At 32.4% G+C, this 22,498-nt stretch overlaps 1 protein-coding gene across 1 annotated transcript in view; it reads left to right on the top strand.

The window, feature by feature from the left end:
* The window catches only part of LOC107444016 (uncharacterized), a 130,450-nt gene that overhangs the window by 104,113 nt on the left and 3,839 nt on the right, over positions 1-22,498 (top strand). The window contains exons 25-28 of the mRNA XM_087168226.1: positions 1,543-1,611; positions 9,136-9,330; positions 12,553-12,668; positions 15,752-15,845. Coding sequence (XP_087024352.1) covers positions 1,543-1,611; positions 9,136-9,330; positions 12,553-12,668; positions 15,752-15,845 — 474 coding nt within the window. The remainder of the gene's footprint in view (positions 1-1,542; positions 1,612-9,135; positions 9,331-12,552; positions 12,669-15,751; positions 15,846-22,498) is intronic.

Here is a 22,498-nt window from a genome sequence, read left to right on the forward strand (position 1 = left end):
ATATGACGCAACTGTTTTTGTAAATATGGCACATAGTTAACTAAAGGTTAATTTTTGGGCAGGTGGTCAATTATTAAGGTAGCAATTAAAGACGTTAACTGTTTATACGTAAAAAAATATTAAAGTATAGTAAGTAAAATATTAAAGTACGCAACACTTAATGGCAACTGCCTCATTAGTTCTTAAGCTTATATCATGCAAAGATCAAGATGAGGTAGGACATGATAATGGTCTTTGAACGAGAGAACTTGTTGAGAGTTTTTTTTTTTTTAGTTCGATTGCCACACTATCTATAAAACAGTACAATTTTCTAACAGAATAATAAGGCTGCCAAGTAGTTATAGAGAATACAAAACATATTCATTTATATTTTGATTGAATTTGTGATTCTGTTATTATTCTACCTGAGAGATACTTCTATTTCGACAATGCGCTCAAAATATAATTTCTATGACATTGATAAACGGATAATTTCTAACAAGGAAGTTTCCCGATATGCCATTCGCAAAGCAAGCTGATTTTTCTGGCTCAGAGATTCTTCTATTCCGATAATTCACAAAATATAATTTTTATGAAATTAATAAATGGATTATTTTTTACAAGGAAGTTTTCCGAAATGCCATTCGCAAATCAAGCTGATTTTTCTGCCTCAGAGATTCGTCTATTCTGATAATTCACAAAATATAATTTTTATGAAATTAATAAACGGATTACTCTTAACAAATAAGTTTCCCGAAATGCCATTCGCAAATCAAGCTGATTTTTGTGCCTCAGAGATTCGTCTATTCCGATAATTCACAAAATATAATTTTTATGAAATTAATAAACTGCTTATTTTTTAACAAGGAAGTTTCCCGATATGCCATTCGGAAAGCAAGCTGATTTTTCTGCCTCAGATATTCTTCTATTCCGATAATTCACAAAATATAATTTTTCTGAAATTAATAAACGGATTATTTTTAACAAAGAAGTTTCCCGAAATGCCATTCGCAAATCAAGCTGATTTTTCTGCCTGAGAGATTCTTCCATTCCCGATAATTCACAAAATATAATTTTTATGAAATTAATAAACGGACTATTTTTAACAAGGAAGTTTCCCGAAATGCCATTCGCAAATCAAGCTGATTTTTTTTACATACTCAGTTTTTTAGATCGAATTATAATTATATACATAAATATTTGTCTATTTTGTTACGTTTGTGGATTTTAAATTTCTTTAAAATATAAATTTAGGGCTTAAAAATAAAATTCTTAAAAATATAAATTAAAAATATAAAAAAAGAAAGTAAGTAAATAAATAAATAAAAGAATCCCAGGAAAGTCGCCAAATGAGCGATAACGAAAAGCAGCTGGTAGAACCCCTTCTAAGAAACCTCTAGAGTCGCAAAAATAAAATTAATATTGAAACGATTTCTCGTAGCAGTTCCATTTCATTGAAGCAAATTACCCACGCAATGAAGAATTTTTATAGATATATATATTTTTATGTATTCTTACTTGACCAAAATGTTGCACTTTTCTAAATGTTGTTTGCTTTTTTAGTCTACAACTACAACTCCAGCTCCATTAAATCCCCCTGTAGGAATATTGAAAACAGATGCACCGCCAAGAGTGAGTTTAACATCTCTTCTAATATATACTCGTATATTTGGTATAAAAATATAATTCTCTTTTCCGGTGTGGACCCTGAAAAACAATATCAAAAATTATTAATTGAACCGTGATGTTAATTAAAGTTGCTTCATAGAATCCTGTTCTAAATGGCGAATGTTCATAAGACTTGGTACTCGGGCCATGGCGAAATGAAATCTGCAATCGAAATCTAGTTCAAATTTCGCTTAATAGGTGGCATCTCAGAAAGCATGTAACCTTACAGCGGAATTTTCTTTTTATTGTCACGAAACTGTTTGTACTAAAAACCTTTTTTCAATAAAGCAAAAATATTGCACTTTCAAACCTTTCATCATGTCCATCGTGACGTGTTAGCTGACGTCACACTAGCGATAGGATCAAATTGCATTGTCCATTAAAATTTCATGACAAGGTGGATTATAGCTGTGCTAGCAAGACTTTGCGACAGAGATGGGCATTTGTCATTCAGAATAATGAATAAAGAATGATGAATAATTATTCAAAATCTGAATAATGAATGATGAATAAAGATTTATTCATTAGTCAGAAATATTTTGAATAAAAAATAAATCATTCATTATTCGTTATTCAGTATCCTTTATTCATTAGTCAAGAATAACTGAATAATTTCACTGGTCAACAAAAATGGGCACGGAATACTCTAATTGACTACGATTATGACAACTATAAATAAAACGTTAATCCTTTTCAAGTATATTTATATAATGTTTGAGAAAATTTACTTTTGTCTAACATAATGCATACTTTTGAGAAATGGTTACATGGCTAAAAAGGGTTTAATTTTTTTAATTAAAATTTCATTTAAAAATTTAAAATAATATTATCGTTTGCTTTCAAAAACTACAAAAAATTGCGTTTTATAGATTTTAGAACAGAATTTCAAAATGAACTTAAGTAACTAAACTGTTATAAACCTACTTTTTAGCACAACTAAGTATGTTACGCTGGAGTAAGTTAAAATAACATAAAAATAAATATTCATACTTGTCCTAGTTTTATAGTTTAATTCCTAAAATAAGACGTTTAAGAGCAAACGATGTTTTGCATCTCGTTATAGACAAAGACATATCGATTGCATATTTTGCTGGTTATTCAAATTTTATTCAGAAAAATTAGTCATGACTAATGAGTTTATTCATCAATCATTATTCAAAAATTTTTATACATTTGCATAATGAATGATGAATAATGACTAAATTTTCATGTGAATAATCATTCAGAATAAATTTATTCTGAATAAATTTAGTCATGAATAAAATTTTCGTGAATAATGCCCATCACTGCTTTGCGAAAAGAAAACTTATAATTACTTGGATTTAAGATTATTTTTACCTTGTGACTAGCTTTATTAAAGGTTTTTTCCCGCTTGAAAACTCTAAGTTAACCTCGATGGAAGGGTTTTATATAGAAGGTTGTTTTCCAAGGTTTCGAATTAGGGTAATGTGTGTAGAATAGAGCAGATTGTCACATATCTCGTTTTAAGATTAGAAGGTTTACACGTAAACCGCATGACAAACCTTGTTAGGTTTACATTAAAAGGTTTTTGCTGAGTGAAAATAAACCTTTTTTTGCTATCTGGGATATTTTTAAAAGAAAAAATGTTAATGCAATTTCATACAGTTCTTTAAAGTCAAAAATCACTGTCGTAGCGATCATTTTCTACCATGAAAGTGTAAAAGAAAGAATGAGTGTTTCTAGTAAAAGTATCAGAACCATGGTAATTTGCTGATTGTTCTAGAGAACAACAGCGTCATGTTGCTGCAATATATCGACTCTTTACGCTATAGTTGAACATGCTACAACTCATTTCGAATATGAGAATTACTAAAAATGGAATGCACATATTGAGGATATGCTATGATTCTAAACAGTTTCGCTTTTCGAAATTGTGTTTTGTTTCTTACTAGTGCCCTTTTTACACCTACTGGTTGAAATTTGAATTAACTTTTCATTCAAATTTATTACAAATTTCTTTTTTTCTGTGATCAATATAACTCGTGTATACCAAGTTTCATTAACATCCATCAAACAGAAAGGATATATGTATGTTTAAACTGTGGTAATTTAATCATAAGCAATTTTGCATGTGAAATCGATAGTTTTAATTTTATAAGTAAACACTCGGAGCGTAATTACATTTACTTGCAATTGCATTGCTCCAATAAAAAAAAAACTAGACGTTGCGAACCTGATTGCATCGAAACGGTTGTCTTCTCATAAAATCTTAAATCATTTTTTTTTTAAATTTCCCAAACGTAAATTCTTAAAAAGAAATCTATCTAAATATTTAAATGCAAATTAAAAGAGTCCCATTTTATGTACTCTGAAGGTATTTTTTTTTACTTAAACATATAGCTTTTTTTGCTACATTTCATATTGAAATTATTACCGCTAAATAAATAGATTAAAACCATAGGTATAAAAAGTCAAAAATTTCTAAGACTAGATTGAGAAGCCAACATCATAAAATCATCCTAGTTTTAACTGCAGATGCATATAGAAAATAGATGAAATAATACTAAAACAAAGAGAGCCAACTACTATTTTTTTGGCGGCTTGACATCTTAATCGGCAATTTGTAAGCATCCGATTATACAGTAATAGTTTATTTCTACAATAATCTGAATCCGAAAATGCGCCCTTCAGAATAGTCTGTACGTACAAAAACGGTAATATGTAAATACACAATGAAATTATCTGTTTTTCAAATAATAATAATTCTAAAATATAATGTTTTAAAGAAAAGTAATAAATAAATTTTAACAATCAAAATTAATTTATAATATTTCTCCCTACTTTAAAAAAATAGTCACATTATTGTAGAGCAATGAATTTCCTTTTCGTATTAGCTTATGCAAGAAAATTTTTTTGTAAAAATACTGCAAATCTGTTACGTGGTACTAATAATCTGCAATTTGAATTTGAAAAAAAAATTGCATACGGTTTCGATTTATTTAATACTGAAAAGCAAAAAAGAAAAGTAAAAATTCTGATTGTCATAATCTGTATGCAAATTAAATAACCTTTAACGTTTTATCTTGAATTAAAATCGCTAATCTTAAATTAAAACAAATTTTAAAAAAATGAAGGAAAATAAATAAAGATTTTAGCGCCATAGTAACATTTAAGTTTTGGATATTCAATTACTACACTATTATGCACAGAAAAAAAAATATATAACAGCTTTTGAATTTTGTATTTATCATTTTATTATCAGATTAAGTTAATTCAAATTTACTTTTGGAAAAAAAATTATTAAAAATGGAGTGTGAAAAATACTGTAAGGTATGAATCACTGAATATTAAATGCTTTTAGATGTCTAAATTTGTTTAATATTGTTGAATAAATGAAAGTATGTGTGGTGTTAAAAGTAACTTTAAAAATAAACCTTGATAATATCAGCTCTTATTTCATCCTTATCCTAAGACATATATTTATAAAAGACAAGTGCAAAATGTAATCTAAAATTGTTTTATTTTTCATAATTCAAACCATATATTTAAGGCCACCTGCGTGGTTTTTAAATGCACTGATTTTTATGCTCTGATATCTAATCTTTTAAAAGCAGTATTTTTACCATGTAAAATAGTACTTTAAACGTACATGAAATGTTTTGAATACTAATTGCGTACCTAAGTGTTACTTTCACACATAATCTTTCTTTTAAATTTATTTTTAATACATAAAACCTAAGATGTATTTTTATAGTTTTTTTAGCACTACATGGAAAGATTAAACGTTTTTCTTCTTATATCTGCGATATGGATTTTAGTTTCAGCTTAAAATAATGTATTTTAAATGTTTCTTAAAAAAAATAAAACTGGTACAACGTTCAGAAAAGTATTAATTTTATTCGAATAAGCTTTTGTCTTATCTGATAGCCTTAACAACATCAGACGATTGTTGAAACATTTGCATTTCTACTTTCGAGTATTCTTAAGATAAAATGCAAACGTGCTTGCGAATCCAGATGGCGCTCGTAAATTTGTTTAATCTTTTATAATTTGTGTGTGTTTTATTTCGCCTGTAATTTAATGATGTACTAATATGTGTTCATTTTTATGTTTTTCTTTTCATGCTCGCAGATAAGGAGAAAAGTAGGTTTGATGAAAATATGGCTTTGAATATTAGTTTATTAATTATCGTTTTCAAAAAATATTTTCATTGACTTGTCACGTTGTGTTATATTTTTTTCTTACTAATCTTGGCACAAACGATTTTTTGCTTTCGGAAATCAAAAGTAAAATCACGATTTTAAGGTGCCAAAGGGGCTGATTTCAAAACAATTGAACGTAATTCGGAATTCTAAGACGTTTTTTATTTTATGACGCAGTAAGTTATTTACAGGTTCTTTAAATACGCGTTTCTTGAAGTTATTAAAGATTTTTACTTCAAGATTTTAAATTTTGTAATCATTTACATAGCTAAAAATGCATATTGAGTGCAACTTTTACCTAAACAATCTGGGGTAAATATTTAGGATAGTTTTCCGGCTTAGAGGTCCGATTTAAACCTCGTCTTTAGCATTTTCTTTTTTAGTGAAATGAAAGAATAAGTTATAAAATGACTTCCTGGCTTTATTTCATAAGCTTTCCCCAATTTGAATTTTTTTCTGGCCCGAAATAATTATAAATTAACATTTAACAATTATGGCGAAGATGACACTTTACTCCGAGCTCTGATGGACTAGCTCGATCTCCATAGTGTATATAGTCTGAAACAGTTCACAAATTTATTTTAGGTTTGAATGTGGCTATTGCTTAAACTAAAATAGTCTGAAATGAATTAAAGTTAACAAAAACCTTGCATAATCGCACTTAAAAATATGTAAAAAAAATAGAAATTTTGGAAAATGTTCAATTTTTGCTGATTCAAACTATAGTTATATCAGCTCTCTACAAATTTCTAAAGTATCATCAAAATTGATTGTGTAGTTTTTCTGCAATCCAAAAAGCCCAACCAAAAGAACATTATTTTGGGGAAATCACGCTTAAGGTTTTTATAACGTTTTTCGGGTTTTACTGATGGGATCTACCATTAATAGGCAATGCTTGGGCCATATAGCGAGCCTTCCACGAACTCATGCATTTAGTTGGCGTGCACTGTTTCCACCCAAGCCACAGATCTGCCTTGTTTGAATGGATGCAGAAGTGAAGTGTTAGGCGATTTGCGTTGCGCCTTATACAAAATCCGAACGTTGTGTTTTAATGGGACGTCCGCAAGTGACGTAGTGTGGGTATCTTGATCCTGATTGGCTGTTGAAACGTGGCATTTGCTTACGTTAAAAACTGTTCTTTCTACTTTCCATTCCACTTAGAGTAAGCCAAGCCCGTCAGGTATCAGTTCGCTTAAGTGACACATTCTAAATCTTTCACAAAGATTCTTTCTGAAAGCTTTCAGTTCTTTCACTATATATTCAAACAGAGACTTAACACAAAGACAGGCACGAAGCCATGTGGAACATAAACAAATTAATAATGCATTGAAATTCCCAGGTGCACAAAGCAAAAATAAACCATGGTTACAATACAATACATAATCAAGTAATAAATCTATGCTAAGTAAAAGAAGTAGACGAGAAAGAATTATATTTCAACAAATTCGATGGGAGATACGGGGTTGTGTTTAACTAACTTACTAACTAACTTGAAGTTAGTTAACTTTCGAATTTATGTAGGGAAACTTTTCTCAACTTTAAAACGCCATTTTGCTGATAAAGGTTAGCTGGCGCTGACGGCATAGGTCTCATGTGTTGGTATGGGAGGCCCTCTTCTTGAAGTGCAAGAACCCAGTTCGAATTCTCTCGACAGCTATCATGCTGGCAATTATCATAAAATCGTCGTTGAAGATCACAGATCTAAATAATTGGCAATTCCGTCCACATCCTTACCAGAACAGATGCGCTTCCTAGAAAACGTCCAAATAAGCGAACTAAACGATTCGTTATTGATTTAGGGTTCGATTTGGCACATCTTTCCATTAAACTGTCATTTGACAGATCTTCGAATGTAGGTCTGATTGCCACTTGCGCTGTCCGTGAGCTCTCGATGGCGTGGAATAGCAGGTCCGATTATGGCATTTTTCAACTGCAGTTGAGTGCCCATTATCCACACCCGTCGAAACCAAATCCAATCTGGATAACGAGAACTGCGGATTCTTGGACAATTTTACAAAATGGCTAAGAGAATGTTTTTGAGTAACTTCCCTCCACATTTTTTCCAGGGTTGGGATTGGCAATTGTAGTAGTGCTTATTATAGAATATTACAAATGGCAAGTTTAAAAGTTCTAATTTTTAAAAAAAATTGTTAGAAACCTGTTTCCTTATTAAAAGCTATTTGCCACCCACCATTGAAATTGGGTGGATATCATAGTCACCGAAGAAGAAAAGAAGCCGTACTTCGAATCCTTTCAAATATCTTAAAAATAAAATAAAAAATTTAAGGTAGGAAAAACACATGTCCCATAAACGATCCGGATAATTGAACAATCCGGTACATTGACTTTTCGGGTAATCAGCGCTCTACTATATATCAAATAGTTTTCAGGCAAATAGGATTCAACCACATATACTCCATAGTGTACGATATCGAAATATGCAATGGAAAGAATAATCGATTTTTGAAATTTCTAAACCGGAATAATTATCATAAAAATTTTGAATAATTTGTTAAATATATAGTTAAAGAAATCTCATGGGGGAAATATCTAAGGCATTCCTTTGCTTAGGAACTGTATGAAAATCAATGTCTTATCAAAAAATTTTGCTGTGCAATAAACCGAAAAAAATGAGATTCTTACGCTGTATTGGTAGAGCAAAAAGTAAAAAAGATTAATAATCCTTGATAGATTTTGGTCTGATGATCGGCCTTCATCGGGCAATATTAATGAGTTAATTGGGACTTGCCATATCGCATCGAATTTCATTGGAGGTATGAAGTTATTTTCTGGAATAAATAATGTTCTGGCATAATTTATGTTCTGGTGTAAGTTATGTTCAGGTATAAATTCTGTTCTGGTATAAATTATGTTCTAGTATAAAGGAATTATTCATAATAATGCTCTGGTATGAAGAAAATCATAGAATTTTGAAAAAAGATTGAGATTATTAGACTGTATTGGTAGCGCAAAAAGTCAAAAAGATTAATTGCCCTTGATAGTTTTTGGTCAGATGATCAGTCTTTCATCGGAAAGATTAAAGAGTTAATTAAGACATGCCATATCGCATCCAATTTCATTGGAGGTATGAAGTTATGTTCTAGAATAGTTAATATTCTGGGTATAAATTATGTTCTGGTATAAATTATGTTTTGGTATAAATTATGTTGTGGTGTAAAGTATGTTCTAGTATAAGTTATGTTCTGGTATAAATTATGTTCTGGTATAAATTAAGTCTTGAATCAAAATATGAATGGTGATTGCATCAAGTCAATTAAGAATTACCAAAAATTTGACAGATTTTATTCTACATTCTTTCTTTCAGCTACGTATGGCGGCGCTTAATCAACCATATACTGGCGATATGCATGGAGTAAGAGGGGCTGATTACGAATGTTATCGCCAATCAAGAAGAGCTAATTTGAGAGGAACTTTCAGAGCATTCTTAGCTTCTAGGGTCCAAAATCTTGACAGCATAGTTCGTCATAAAGATTCAGATTTGCCTATCGTCAACATAAAGGTAAGAAATAACTCGATTGATTTTGAAACTTTTGAAAGTTAGATAGTGATTCATGAAGTATAAGACTATATATACACATTATATAAGTCATATATAAGTAAATTTGTTAATGCACTACTTAAAAGAATTTCAAGAAATGACACAGTTTGATAAAAATGCTTATATTATAATCTACTATTTAGAAATTTTTTTTTGTTTCATTATAAAGATTTCTTTTTCATTTCATAAAAACTGCTAAAGTATTGCTCATATTGCATGTTTTTGGAAAATTTTTGACACAATTAAATTTTTAAAAAATATTTATTATTTGTGATCTTTGAATCCCATGTTGAACAACCTAAGAATCATATTGAATTAACACCTTTTTTCTTCAAGCTAACACCAAATTGAGCCTTCAATACAATTCAAAGGGTGCATTTCTTTAAAATGGGAAATTTTATAATGATTCGTGGTGGCTCAAAGGATATAGCGTTCGACTTCCAAAGCGGTGATCCGGGTTCGAATCCCAGTTACGACTGGTCGATACAAATTCCGAGCCCCAACTGGCACGGACCACAGTGCTTGATGTTAAATATCCCCCAATGGTAGATGGATCATGGGTTAGAGTCTCCTTTCCATCAGGCTAACCGTGGGATGTTTTCCTCTCCATGTAACGCAAATGCGAGTTAGTTTCGTCAAAAAATCCTCCACGAAGGCAAATTTCTCCCAATACATGATCCAGGAATTCCCTTGTCTTCTGAATCGTGTTCAAAATTACAAGGAAACGGAGTTGAACATTAGTAGTCGTAAAGCCAAAATCGCGCTTTCACACCATACATTAGATTCTTTTATATTACTTACTAGCCGCTTAAGGCGGCCAGCTGTCCGCCACGCTAAAGGTTTTCACAAATAAAGTTTTTTAAAACATAGCAGGAAATCTAAAGATTAGTGGACAATTAAAGTGTTCCTGTCCTGCAACTTTGTCTTCATATCCAGTTCTGCTGCAGTTGTGTTATAGCTCTTGAGGATGTTTGAAGATGTAACTTTGCTATGTAACCTAAGATCTATGGTAACCTAACCTATAATATAACAGGAAAAATATACTTGAGGGTGTCCCTTGGCGAAATTGGCGACTTATGTTTGGCGCCATACTTGTTTGCCCGGAACGCCGTGGTAACCCACAAACAGGACATTTATATCTATTACTAATTAAACCGTCATTCAGACACCAGTCAATCACCTTTTTTTTTCATTGTTATTCAAATCGTACAGAAACTTTAGATTTATCTTATTGACAGTATTCATTTTTAGTACCAGAAGCAAAAATAACATTACCAGCCGAAATCCAAAGTAGAACTAACGGGTCTCAGAAATTACATTTAAAAATTCATTTAAAAACAATGCTAAATTCTAAACTAATCAGAATCACGATTGGTTTTCAACATCGCCCAGCTTGGCGGTCAATCGCGATCGCAACTTGGCGAGGGCACCCTCAAGTATAGTCTACCCCAAAGTTGCTTTCGAAATCATCATTGGCCAATAGCTGAAAACCTCTTCTAATCTTCTTTGACGTATCTGATACTTCTTGGGCTCTAGAATTGCTTGTCGAAATTCGGTCATGTTCCATCCTTCTTTGACGTTCCACAGACGTTTCTTGGGCCCTTCTTCTTCTTCTTTGAGAATCTCTTAATATCTTTTCTTTGACAAAATACAAAGTTTTTTGGAAGGCGGTTTTGCCATGTCAGTAATCGGGTTTTTAAGAAGTCAACGAATACTTTAGAACAGCAATTACTATGAAAGCAAATCATGAAACTTCAATATTAAAATCTAAGTGCTTACCTGCAAACTGAAACTTTCTGAAAATAACTAATTACATTTAATAAAAACTGTTAAAATAAAGAATAGTAAGTGTGATCGTAAGGTAAGTGTGATCGTTCCTTCAAAAACAATTAAATTCCTATTTTATATATTATATAGCTACAACGCTTAAGAAAAAAAAAACTAAAATGCTAAATACATGAAAAGAACACGAAGACGAATTAATTTTTTATGGTATCAATTTCTATTTCTATATCGCTACAAAAATTATCGTCTTCGCTTAAGAAAACAAAATAGAGCGTGGAAAGGAGAAGGAAAACTTATTATAACAATTATGAACAGCGACAAATATATCAAAGCGAAGCGTTCTATTTACGTTTGCCACATTTTTAATACAAAAGTTAAACTTTTCTCCACTTTGATAAATGTAAACTAATGCGAACCTTACAATTAAATTATTAATTCCTTCGTATATTATTGGTTTAAGTTGTCGAAAATTAATATTTCAATTGTAAGGTTCGCATTAGCATACATTTATAAGAGTGGAGAAAAGTATATGCATTTTTTAATAGTTTTTTGAATATGGCTCTTTGAAGACGAAAAAGCATAGATTTTCTTACAAAATGACTGATAACTGAAAAACTAATCCAAATTTTTGAAAAAGGAAAAAAATACTTCTTCATTATGTCAAAACACAATTATGTGCCGAGTTTCGTGCCTGGGCGAGGCTTCTGGGGCGATATATTGTGATTACAGACACACACACACACAGCCGCGTTTATTATTATGTATAGATATATAACTAGTTGTTGTCTTCAATGAGGTTCATTTACTGAAACAAACTCGCCGTTAAAATATGTATATATGCATTTGTGTAATAAGGATATTTACTTTTTAGTTTTTAAGTCTCTGTAAACTGTATTAACAAATTTTATAATATCTATCCACTTCGGTTCTGTTGACACTAATTCAAACTGATAGTTTTTAAGTCTCTGTAAACTGCATTAAATTATTTTATAATATCTTTCTACTTCGGTTCTGTTGACACTAATTCAAACTCATAGTTTTTAAGTCTCTGTAAACTGTATTAAATAATTTTATAATGTCTATCCACTTCGGTTCTATTGACACTAATTCTAACTCCTCTTAATATTCTCTCTGTACTACGCATACATTTTATTAGCATACTGTATTTATTTAAAGAATTAGTGTATGCATGCATCCTAAATTATTGATCTTTATTTTATATTATTGGGTGTATTTTATCTTAATGTAATTACACCTTGGTGTTTCATTATACTGGAAACTATCTATGATTCTACGCCCCTTTGGTGTAAAAAAAATAATTGCCACCATTTCTTAATCTTAAGGTACACTAAAAAATTTTTGAAGTTTAGTAAATTGATTTTTTATTTTAAATTTAAGGGTGAAGTTTTATTCAATTCATGGAAAGACCTTTTTGCTGGAACTGCAGCACCATTCTCTTATCCACCAAGAATCTACTCATTTGATGGTAGGAATGTTTTAACAGACAATACATGGTGAGTACAAAAAAAATGCTTCTTTTTTTTATGTAACTCATTTTAAGTAGAAAAGCATTCCCACTAAAACATGTTGTGGAACAGAGGGTTAATAGAGATTAAAGTTTCATAATTGTGTAATGAATGGCATGGTGATGCTATTGTTATAAACATACCCATCGATCTGAAGTTTTGTAGACTTGAAACCGCTACCAGCATCAGAACCCAATCCTTCAAAAGCACAGCTCAGCGTCCTAATCACTAGCCATTATGGCTCATAAATATACAACGACCGATCAAGACAAATTCAAGCCCAAGGCCCACAAAATTTTCCAAGCTTCTAAAGAAATATTTTGAAATTAAATTTCTGAATAGTAGTCCTAACAATAAAGAAAATCTATTATACTGCATGACTTAAGAGAAACATTCTAAAAAAATTTTAAAAGCAGACAATTGAAGATTATTTTTCTGAGATAAAGTTTATGCATCTAAATATTAATGCAAAATATAAAACAACAAAACAATGCTGTATGAGAATAAAAATAGTTTGGTGACCACAAACAATTGAAATCAGTGAAATCAGTGATTTTTGCTATAAGTCACTGATTAGCTGAATTATTTTAATGATTGTAGCCTTCCATCTATAGCTTTACATATTTGTTAAAATAAGCTTTTAGTTCTTGTTGACTATCTAATCATTTATAAGAGATTTTGCGAATATGCATTCTCGTTGCAAGCCGTTGGAGTAAAAATTACACCAATTAAAATTCAGCTGTACTTTCAAATTTGATTAGTGTAATGTTTTTACGAGTTTGGTTTATCACAATATAAAGAAAATGAAAAATGAAAAATGCTTTTTTCGAGATAAACTGTTTCCTTCAATATTTTTTTAAAAAAGTAATATTGTGGACTTTTTACCAATATTGAGACCCCCCAGAAAGTGTGGGCCCTAGGCCCGTGCCTATTGGGCCTAGACAGTAATCTTCTTCTTCTTCAGGAGCGCAACAGCCCTTTGCAGGCCTTGGCTGCCTCTAGACAGTAATCAGGCCCTGTAAATATACTTACTTGCATTATTAATAATATGTTTGATTTTCTTGCACTTTTCTGCCTTTCGTGTATAGCAGGGTACTCCTTGACTCAAGGGACATATTGTTAGAAAAGATATTATAACCATCGTTGAATAGCCCACTTAATTTTGAGTTCACGACTACCAGTGTTCAACTTCGTAGCCTTGTAATTTTGAACTCAATTCGGGAGACAAGGGAACTCCTGGATCTAGTACTAGGGGAAATTCACTTTCGTGGAGAACTTTTTGATTAAACTAACTCTTATTTCCGTTATATGGTCAGTAAAACCACGAAAACACCCATGGTTAGCCTGACGGCTAGAGGACTCTAACCTATGATCCGTCTACCTCTGAGCATGGTATTTACGTCAGCACGTAGTCTGTGCTGGCCAGGTGCAGAATTTGCAACGACCAGCCATCGCTGGGATTCTAATCTGAGTCACCTCATTAGAGAAGATGGGAGATAGTTGTATAAGATAGTATAAAGAAGATAGGACAATTGGACAATCCATGGTCGTATTCATTCAAGCACTTGAGGGCACGTATCAGCGAACTTGATATAACTCGCTTGTTAGCAATGGCATTCGTTCGCGGCTTTCGAACTGTGAATAAGCTGAAAGATTGTTGTATACATAAATCATGAGAAATCCAAAATGAACCCTCATACAACGCATAGTAGTGTTAGTAACTGCTGAAAGGTTTTTGAATTTTGAATGCAATTTGTTGAAAAATGGTATTAGTTTAAATTTAGAAAAAGCCGACCTGGTGGCTGAGCGGTCAGCGTGCCTGACTGTGGAGCCACTGGTTGCGGGTTCGAATCCTGCTCAGGGAATGGGTGTTTCTTTCTCTCTGTGTTCTATGTCCCTTCTCCTTTGTGTGTGAATGCGACCCGCCCTATAAACGGGTTTGTGGTTGTGTGACGTGGGCGGCGCTGCTCCACCGCCGTGGCATCGTCACTGGTGCCCACTGGGTAACGAGAAGAGAGTAGCAGTTCTGGCATTCCTGTGGCCAATGGGACAACCCTCAAGTGCCCGCCATTAAAAATAAATAAATAAATAAATTTAGAAAAATGTACTCCAAATTCTACCGCAGTCTCATTCATACCAAGTAACTCGGCTTATACAGATTCGTATCCATTCCAAACTTATCCACAGCGCCAATCATGAAAGAACTGCGTTTTTATTCCACAGGCTGTGAGACGCTTTGAAATCAGTTAGGACCAATAGTTATATAGTGTCTTATCCTTGTTCAGTTGCATAAACCTATTACATATTCACCTTAAGGTCATACACTCCGTATTTTTATTAATTGTTCAGCAGTTGGAAAATTAAAAACACTATGACTCCACGTTAGTTTTAACCATTCTACACTTTTATGTAGCACAGTTAATATTATATTGATTGTCACAATTAAAACTAAGCTTAGTAATAATCAGTAAATTGATTTGATTGTATGAGTATTTAATTGTATTACCTATTGATCAGGAAAAAAGAGAGAGAATTCATTGAATTTAAACGATACGGAATCCACCCATATAAATATATGTGAATTACAGAATTCTCTAGATTTCATACTTTAACGAATCACCGTAGTTAATTTGTGGATTACCCAGATAATGTATACTTTAGCGGAAACAGATTCACTAATAAGCTTCGAAATTGCTCTAAATTTGATTAGTCTTTGGAGACTTCATAGTGTCTTATTGACGTGTGTCTGTGTAGCCGAATGGTTAAAGTTGTTGCCCTGGTGAGACAGAGATACCAAGTTCGATCCTCAACAGAGATAGCGACAGTCCTCTAAGAAGATGTATAAGTGTAATGTAGGCTGTTATTTATTATTTCTGTAGCTCACAGAAGGTTTCTAGAATGCTCCGTTATTTGGTTCTATAAACGATCTGGTGTTTTCAAGTCTAAAAGCTAGATGCTTTGCCCTCTGTATGTTTTTTGAACGTTCTTAATGAATCTCTTTAACTTTCTGGTCTGCTTTTGATTCATTCTAAAGGACATTATTCTTTCTACGCTCATTGCTTATTTTACAGGAAACACAAAATGGTGTGGCACGGAGCAGACAGATTAGGTGTCAGGGAGATGGAAGCTTATTGTGACGCATGGCATTCGGAAGGAACAAATAAAGTAAGTAAGATGTTTATTTGCGTTCGCTTAAGTCATATATATATATATATATATATATATATATATATATATATATATATATATATATATATATATATATATATATATATATATATATATATATATATATAAATATATATTTCGCTACTCGCTTTATATTTTTTGTTTTATACTGTTTTTTTTTAAATATTTTATTTTCTGTTTTTACGTGTTATTTTTGCTTATTGTGTTCTATTTTATTTGTTGTAATTTTTGTAAAAACATTTTTTTGAGTAATCCTTACACTATTGTATTGATATATTTTGCTTTGGCTATATTGATACAATATCAGAAAGCACTCTTTTTTGCGGATATAATCGTGTGGACTGATGAAAAGATTATATCTTTTTCATCCGGTTTTTTTAAAAATATTTCATCCTTTTTTTTTTAAATCAGTTGTTTGTTATTTTTTTAATTTTTATTCCCCCCCCTTTTTTTTCCATATGTCTATAATTTTCCTTTGTTTTAAGTTTTATCTTCGTTTTGAACTTATCTAATGAGTTCTATTTATTTGCAGCTTATGCGCAATAAATGAAACTTATTGTTTTTCGTAAATTTTTTCGTGTTTTCTTGTATTTATTTATTTTGTTATATATATATATATATATATATATATATATATATATATATATATATATATATATATATATATATATATATATATATATATATATATATATATATATATATATATATATATATATATATATATATATATATATATATATATATATATATATATATATATATATATATATATATATATAGCACAATAAAAACAAAACCAAACAAAAACGGAAACAAAAAGAAAACGGAAGTAAGGTAATAGTAGATAATATCAAGCGCTAAAGCTGCTTTAAATATGATCACTATAACATAGCACAAAAAAACAAAGAGAAAAACGAAAATAATTAATAAGTTTTATTAAGTTCGAAGTTTTTCGAAGTTTATTAAGTTTTTTTTTTTTTAAGGTATTAAAAATTATGATCTTTTAAATTCTTTTAAAATATTATTGCTAATAATTTTTTCTCTTGTCATTATTTTGTATTTTTTCCCATATTTTCTCAATTTTTTAGCTTATAAATATATATATATATATATATATATATATATATATATATATATATATATATATATATATATATATATATATATATATATATATATATATATATATATATATATATATATATATATATATATATATATATATATATATATATATATATATATATACCATCAAAGCAGATCTGAAAATACGAAAGTTTTGAGTGGGAAAAATATTTAAAATTTCTTGATGTTTCTAATTATACTTGGATAAGCTAAGAGTGCACCACTGCAAGGAGGAAAGTATGTCTTAGGTCAGAACCCCAAGGATAGTTGGCAGCGACACTTGATTTAGACATAGATTTGAAAGGAAGGAAATTTTTACTGTATCCCTGTACCCTTGGTACTGGTTAGTGACAGACCACGGGATTTTCAATTCCATAGATTTGACGAGAACGTATCTCGCATATACTTGGCAGATCTTACAAGAGGATCAAACCCCCGACTCCTCCGGACCAGAGTTCAATTTTCTAATTACTGGAGGCTACCCAGCCCCATTATATTATCTTAGTGACTGTCAGTCGTAACCTTTTACAAAAGAAATAACGCAAAATTCTACAAAAACTAATTCACCATTTTATTATTCTTTTTTTATCCATCGTTCAAAAAAAACCAAAACAACAAAAAATGATCATATCTATAATATCAAGCTTTTAGCTCGCAACATCAGAAAATGCGTGTTATTACATCACGTGACCCTGACACCTTCCCCCCAGAGTCATATTAGATCCAAAGATCGAATATGGCAAATAATTTAAGGGTCACACTTTACACATAAACAAACTATGTTTCACATTCACCCAAATATTCACTGAATCTTAGGTTTAACTTAACACTAGGTATTTACTTTAATCACCTAATAATAATAATAGGAAAAAATGTTCAGAGTCTTATTTTAGTTTATATTTACAGTCTGGACAATGCATCTGCATTACTAAGTTTCGATCCTTTGATGTGACTTGCCTCAATATCATGGCGTTGAATGGCTAACGCCCATCTCTGCAACCTCGGGCTTTGGGGTGTCGCACTCGTCAGAAATACTAGGGGATTATGATCAGTTAATAAAATAATCTTAGCACCACAGAGTAAGGTTTCAAATCTCTGCAAAGCCCAAATAATAGCATAAGCTTCCCTTTCAATTGTAGACCATTTCTGTTGAGTTGAATTCAGCTTCTGGCTACCGAAAGCTATGGGACGAATATTTCCTTCTTCATCTAACTGACCTAAACAACATCCGACCGCATTTTGAGATGCATCCGTATGCAAGTAGTATGGTTTCTCTATGTCTGGGACTTGTAACTCTGCGATCTTACATAGCGACGTCTTCAATTCCTTGAATGCCTTCTCAGCTTCTTCGCTCCAAGGAATCTCATTAGGAACTTTCTTTTTAGTAAGCTCTGTTAGTGGAAGAGCAATCTTTGCGAAGTTTGGAATATACTGCCTGTAAAAGTTGCATAATCCCAAAGCACTTCTCAGTTGTTTTTTGGTTTTGGGTGCCTCTAATTTCTGTATTACTCTTATTCGTTCTTTGTCAGGAGCATGTTTACCTGAACCAATAATATGTCCTAAGTATTTAACCTTTTGTCTAGCAAATTCGCACTTTCTCAAGTTCACGGAGAAATTAAAATATTCCAATCTCTTAAAAACTTCTTCAAGATGAATCAAATGTTCCTCCCACGTATCAGAAAATACTGCTAAATCATCGATATAAGCACAAGTGAAATCAGACATGGACTGAACCACTTTAGACATAGCTCTTTGGTAGGTTGCAGCAGCATTTCTTAATCCAAAGGGTAATACATTCCATTGGTACTGGCCTCGGTGAGTTCGGAATGCTGTGAGGTGTTTGCTGCCGTTCTCCATCGGTATAGCCCAATATCCCTTCAACATATCTAGCACAGTAATGAATTTCTTCTTTCCTACTAAGAAATTCAACTCCATCATATTTTGCATTGGATATGCATCCGGAACGGTAAGAGCATTCAAACTTCTGAAATCAATGCATAACCTGATTGTTCCGTCTTTCTTATGAACACATACTACCGGGTGTGCTATCTCACTTACCACCGGTTCAATCAGTCCTAACGCTAGCAATTCATTGATCTGTGCATCCACTTTCCCCTTTAAGTTTTCTGGTATCTTATACGTTTTTGGTTTCATCGTATCCTCCTCAGCTTTCAGCTTTATCGCATGTTTCCCAACTTTAGCTATCCTTATCTTCCCCGAAAACAACGTTTTGCGTCTATGTAAAAGATCTTTCAATTGATTTTGTTGCATTTTGGGTAAGTAATCCAAATTTAATCCTTTCAATGCTTCATAGCTTTCCACATCTGTAGGAAGAGTTGGTGTTTCGTATATTTCACCAAATTCATCATCAATATCATAGACAACTCCAACTGTTTGAATTCTCGCTTTGTATTCTCTCATTTTGTTAACATGCAATAATCTTAAATTTCCTTCAGGCATTTGCAAATAATACGAATTCGGTTTCACTCTTCTAATTACCTTTACTGGACCTATCCATCTGGCATATAATGAATTGGATGAATCATGCATTAGCACAAGTACTTGATCTCCTGGCGCAAATTCCCGGTATTTTTTCCTTCTATTGTAATATTTGGCATAATTACTTTGTTGCACATCACTTGTTAACCTTGCCTTTTCGGTTGCTATTTCTAATTTTCCTTTTAACTCTTTTAAATATTCCTCCGCTGATCCTTTCATATTCAAAGGTAAAAACATATCTCCGGCCCAAATTGACTTCAATATAGATAACGGGCCTTTCGGTTCTCTCCCGTACATTAGCAGAAAAGGTGGTACTCCTGTAGTTGCATTTGGAACTTCTCGATAAGCCCATAGTACAAATGGTATGTGTCGATGCCAATTTCTTCCTACTTCTCTAATAATGTGATGTAGCATATTTTTGAAAGTTTGGTTCCATCTTTCAATCAATCCGTTCCCTTCCGGATGGTATGGCGTTGAAAATCGCGGACAAGCTCCTAAAACCTTCAAAAACTCTTGCGTTAAACTTGCCGTAAAATTTGTCGCATTATCCACCACGATTACTTCTGGAATTCCTGTCCTACAGAATATTTCGAGCAGTGCTTCACATGTATTCCTTGCCGTTAACGATTTGAGCGGGACTGCTTCAGGCCATCTTGAATGTTGGTCCATCAAACAAAGGATATATTTATGTCCTTGTGCTGATACTGGATCTAGAGGACCAATTAGATCTACGTTCACCACTTGGAATGGAAGTTCAGGACGTGACACAGGTGTTATCGGAATTTTGTCTACTGAACGAACAACTCTTCTACCTTGGCACCCATGACATGAGCTACAATAAGCTTTAATTTCCTTGACCATCCCTGGCCAATAAAAGGAAAATTTAATTCTTTGAATTGTTTTACGAGCTCCTAGATGTGCTCCGAATACTGACTCGTGGGCAATTTCTAGTATTTTACCTTTTCTAATTTCGGGAATTACTAATTGTTGTATTCTATTCCCGTCCAACAGCTCTTCATGGCATAGTATATTATTTTGTATCACATACCCTCCTTTATTTTGCTTCCCCAATTTCCATGCTTCTTGGAGAGTATCGCAACTTTGTTGTTGTATCTTGAATCGTTCGGTTTCATTTCCATTCTTTTTATCACCGCATTCACCTACTGTTGGCTCCTGCTGCTCTTCTCCGTCACTTGCACTCATATATAACTGCTCCTTTCGGGAATCTGATCTTAGCTTCATAGCAGCAGTAAAACTGGGATTATATACTCTTTTTTGTTCTAATAATGCCTCATAAGTTTCAGCATCCAACAAAATGTCAGCATTTAACCCATTGACGGCTGCTATCATCGTTTTAATTATAGGCGTAATATATCCTTCCGTTACCAAAGCGATTTCCACTTGTTTTAATTCAGCTTTTAGACTTTCGCCAAACGCAGGTTGTAATATTATATGCCCTTTGTAATCCACTTCCTTACCCACTATATCGTTTTTAAATACACTTATTTGTGCACCAGAATCTACTACAGCTTCGTATTCATTTCCATTATATGAAATTCTAACTTTCTTAAGGGCAGCTATTTTTGGTTGAACGCCTTTACATTTTTTGTTTCCTATCATGACTTCACCGTTAAATCTTGCAGTGACTACTTTGCTTTCGATATTTCCATTTCTGAGTACCTTAACTTCGGATACTTGCCCTTCCGATACTTGAACCTCGGCCACTTTGCCTTCAATGTTTCTTCTCCTCTCTTTATTATCTCGACAAAATCGTGCCAAGTGTCCTACTCGTCCACAATTAAAACATGTGACTGGATTTTGGGAAGAACTCCGCTTATCAATTCTGCCATGGTTGTTATGCTCATGTTTATATCCTTCACCAAATGTATGATATCTTCTACTAACCATGTTTGGTTTTTCCCGGTATAAGTTCCTATATGGTTGAGAAGCAATGAATTTAGTAGTTTGGTTATATTTCCTTGCATTCTCGTACTCATCTAGCTTCTCAGCAAGTGTGTCAACTGAGCAAATTCTACTCCACTCATCAATAAAATGATTTTGTATGTCTCCAGGTACTCGTTCTTTTATCTGTTCGACAATGACAAGTTGTTTCAGGCTGTCGAAATCATTAATTTTTAGTCCCGAAACCCATTCGTTAAAATAGTTCGCCAATTCAAATCCAAAATCTCGCCAAGTGCTCTCAGCCGCTTTACAATGTCTCTTAAACTTTATTTTAAATGCTTCTGGGCTCAATTTAAACCTTTTCAATAACATACATTTTACATGTTTATAATCATTTGCTTTTTCTTCAGGCTCCCTTGCAATTAAATTCGCCATTTCTAGAGGCAATAATCCAACAAGATGCGTTACCCAATCTTCTTCTTTTATATGGACTCTTCGTGCTTGTCTTTCAAACAATATTAGATAAAAACTTATATCACCTTCTTTTGGATCAAAAGTACGCATTAATTTTTGCAATCCACCAGGTACATGTTCTCTTGTTTCTTCATTTCGAGAGCTGCTCGTCTCTCCTATAGTACCAGTATGTACCAATGAAGCTTCTATCTTCAACCTCTCCAATTCATATTCCTTTTCTTGCCGCTTTAATTCATCTTCCCTTTCCTGTTCTCGCCGCTTTAATTCACCTTCCCTTTCCTGTTCTCGCCTCTTTAATTCATCTTCCCTTTCCTGTTCTCGCCGCTTTAATTCGTCTTCCCTTTCCTGTTGCTTAATTTCATATTCTTGTCGCCTAATTTCATCTTCTTTTTGTTGGCGCTTTATTTCTTCTCTTCCACTAACTATTCTTTTTAATAATTCCTTCACAAACTCCTCTTCGTACTCCGTACTTGCCAATATAATCTTCTTTAATTCGGTAACTCTCATGTCTTCCGTTGCCGTTTCTCCTAACTCTTCCGCCAAACACTTCAAATCTACTTTTAAAGCTCTTCCTAAAAATGCCATTTTTCACCTACTACTTTCTAAACTGCACCTTCTTACAAAAA

The sequence above is a fragment of the Parasteatoda tepidariorum genome, chromosome 7, assembly GCF_982258835.1.
Source record: "Parasteatoda tepidariorum strain Cologne lab strain chromosome 7, Ptep-v5.0, whole genome shotgun sequence".
Taxonomy (NCBI): domain Eukaryota; kingdom Metazoa; phylum Arthropoda; class Arachnida; order Araneae; family Theridiidae; genus Parasteatoda; species Parasteatoda tepidariorum.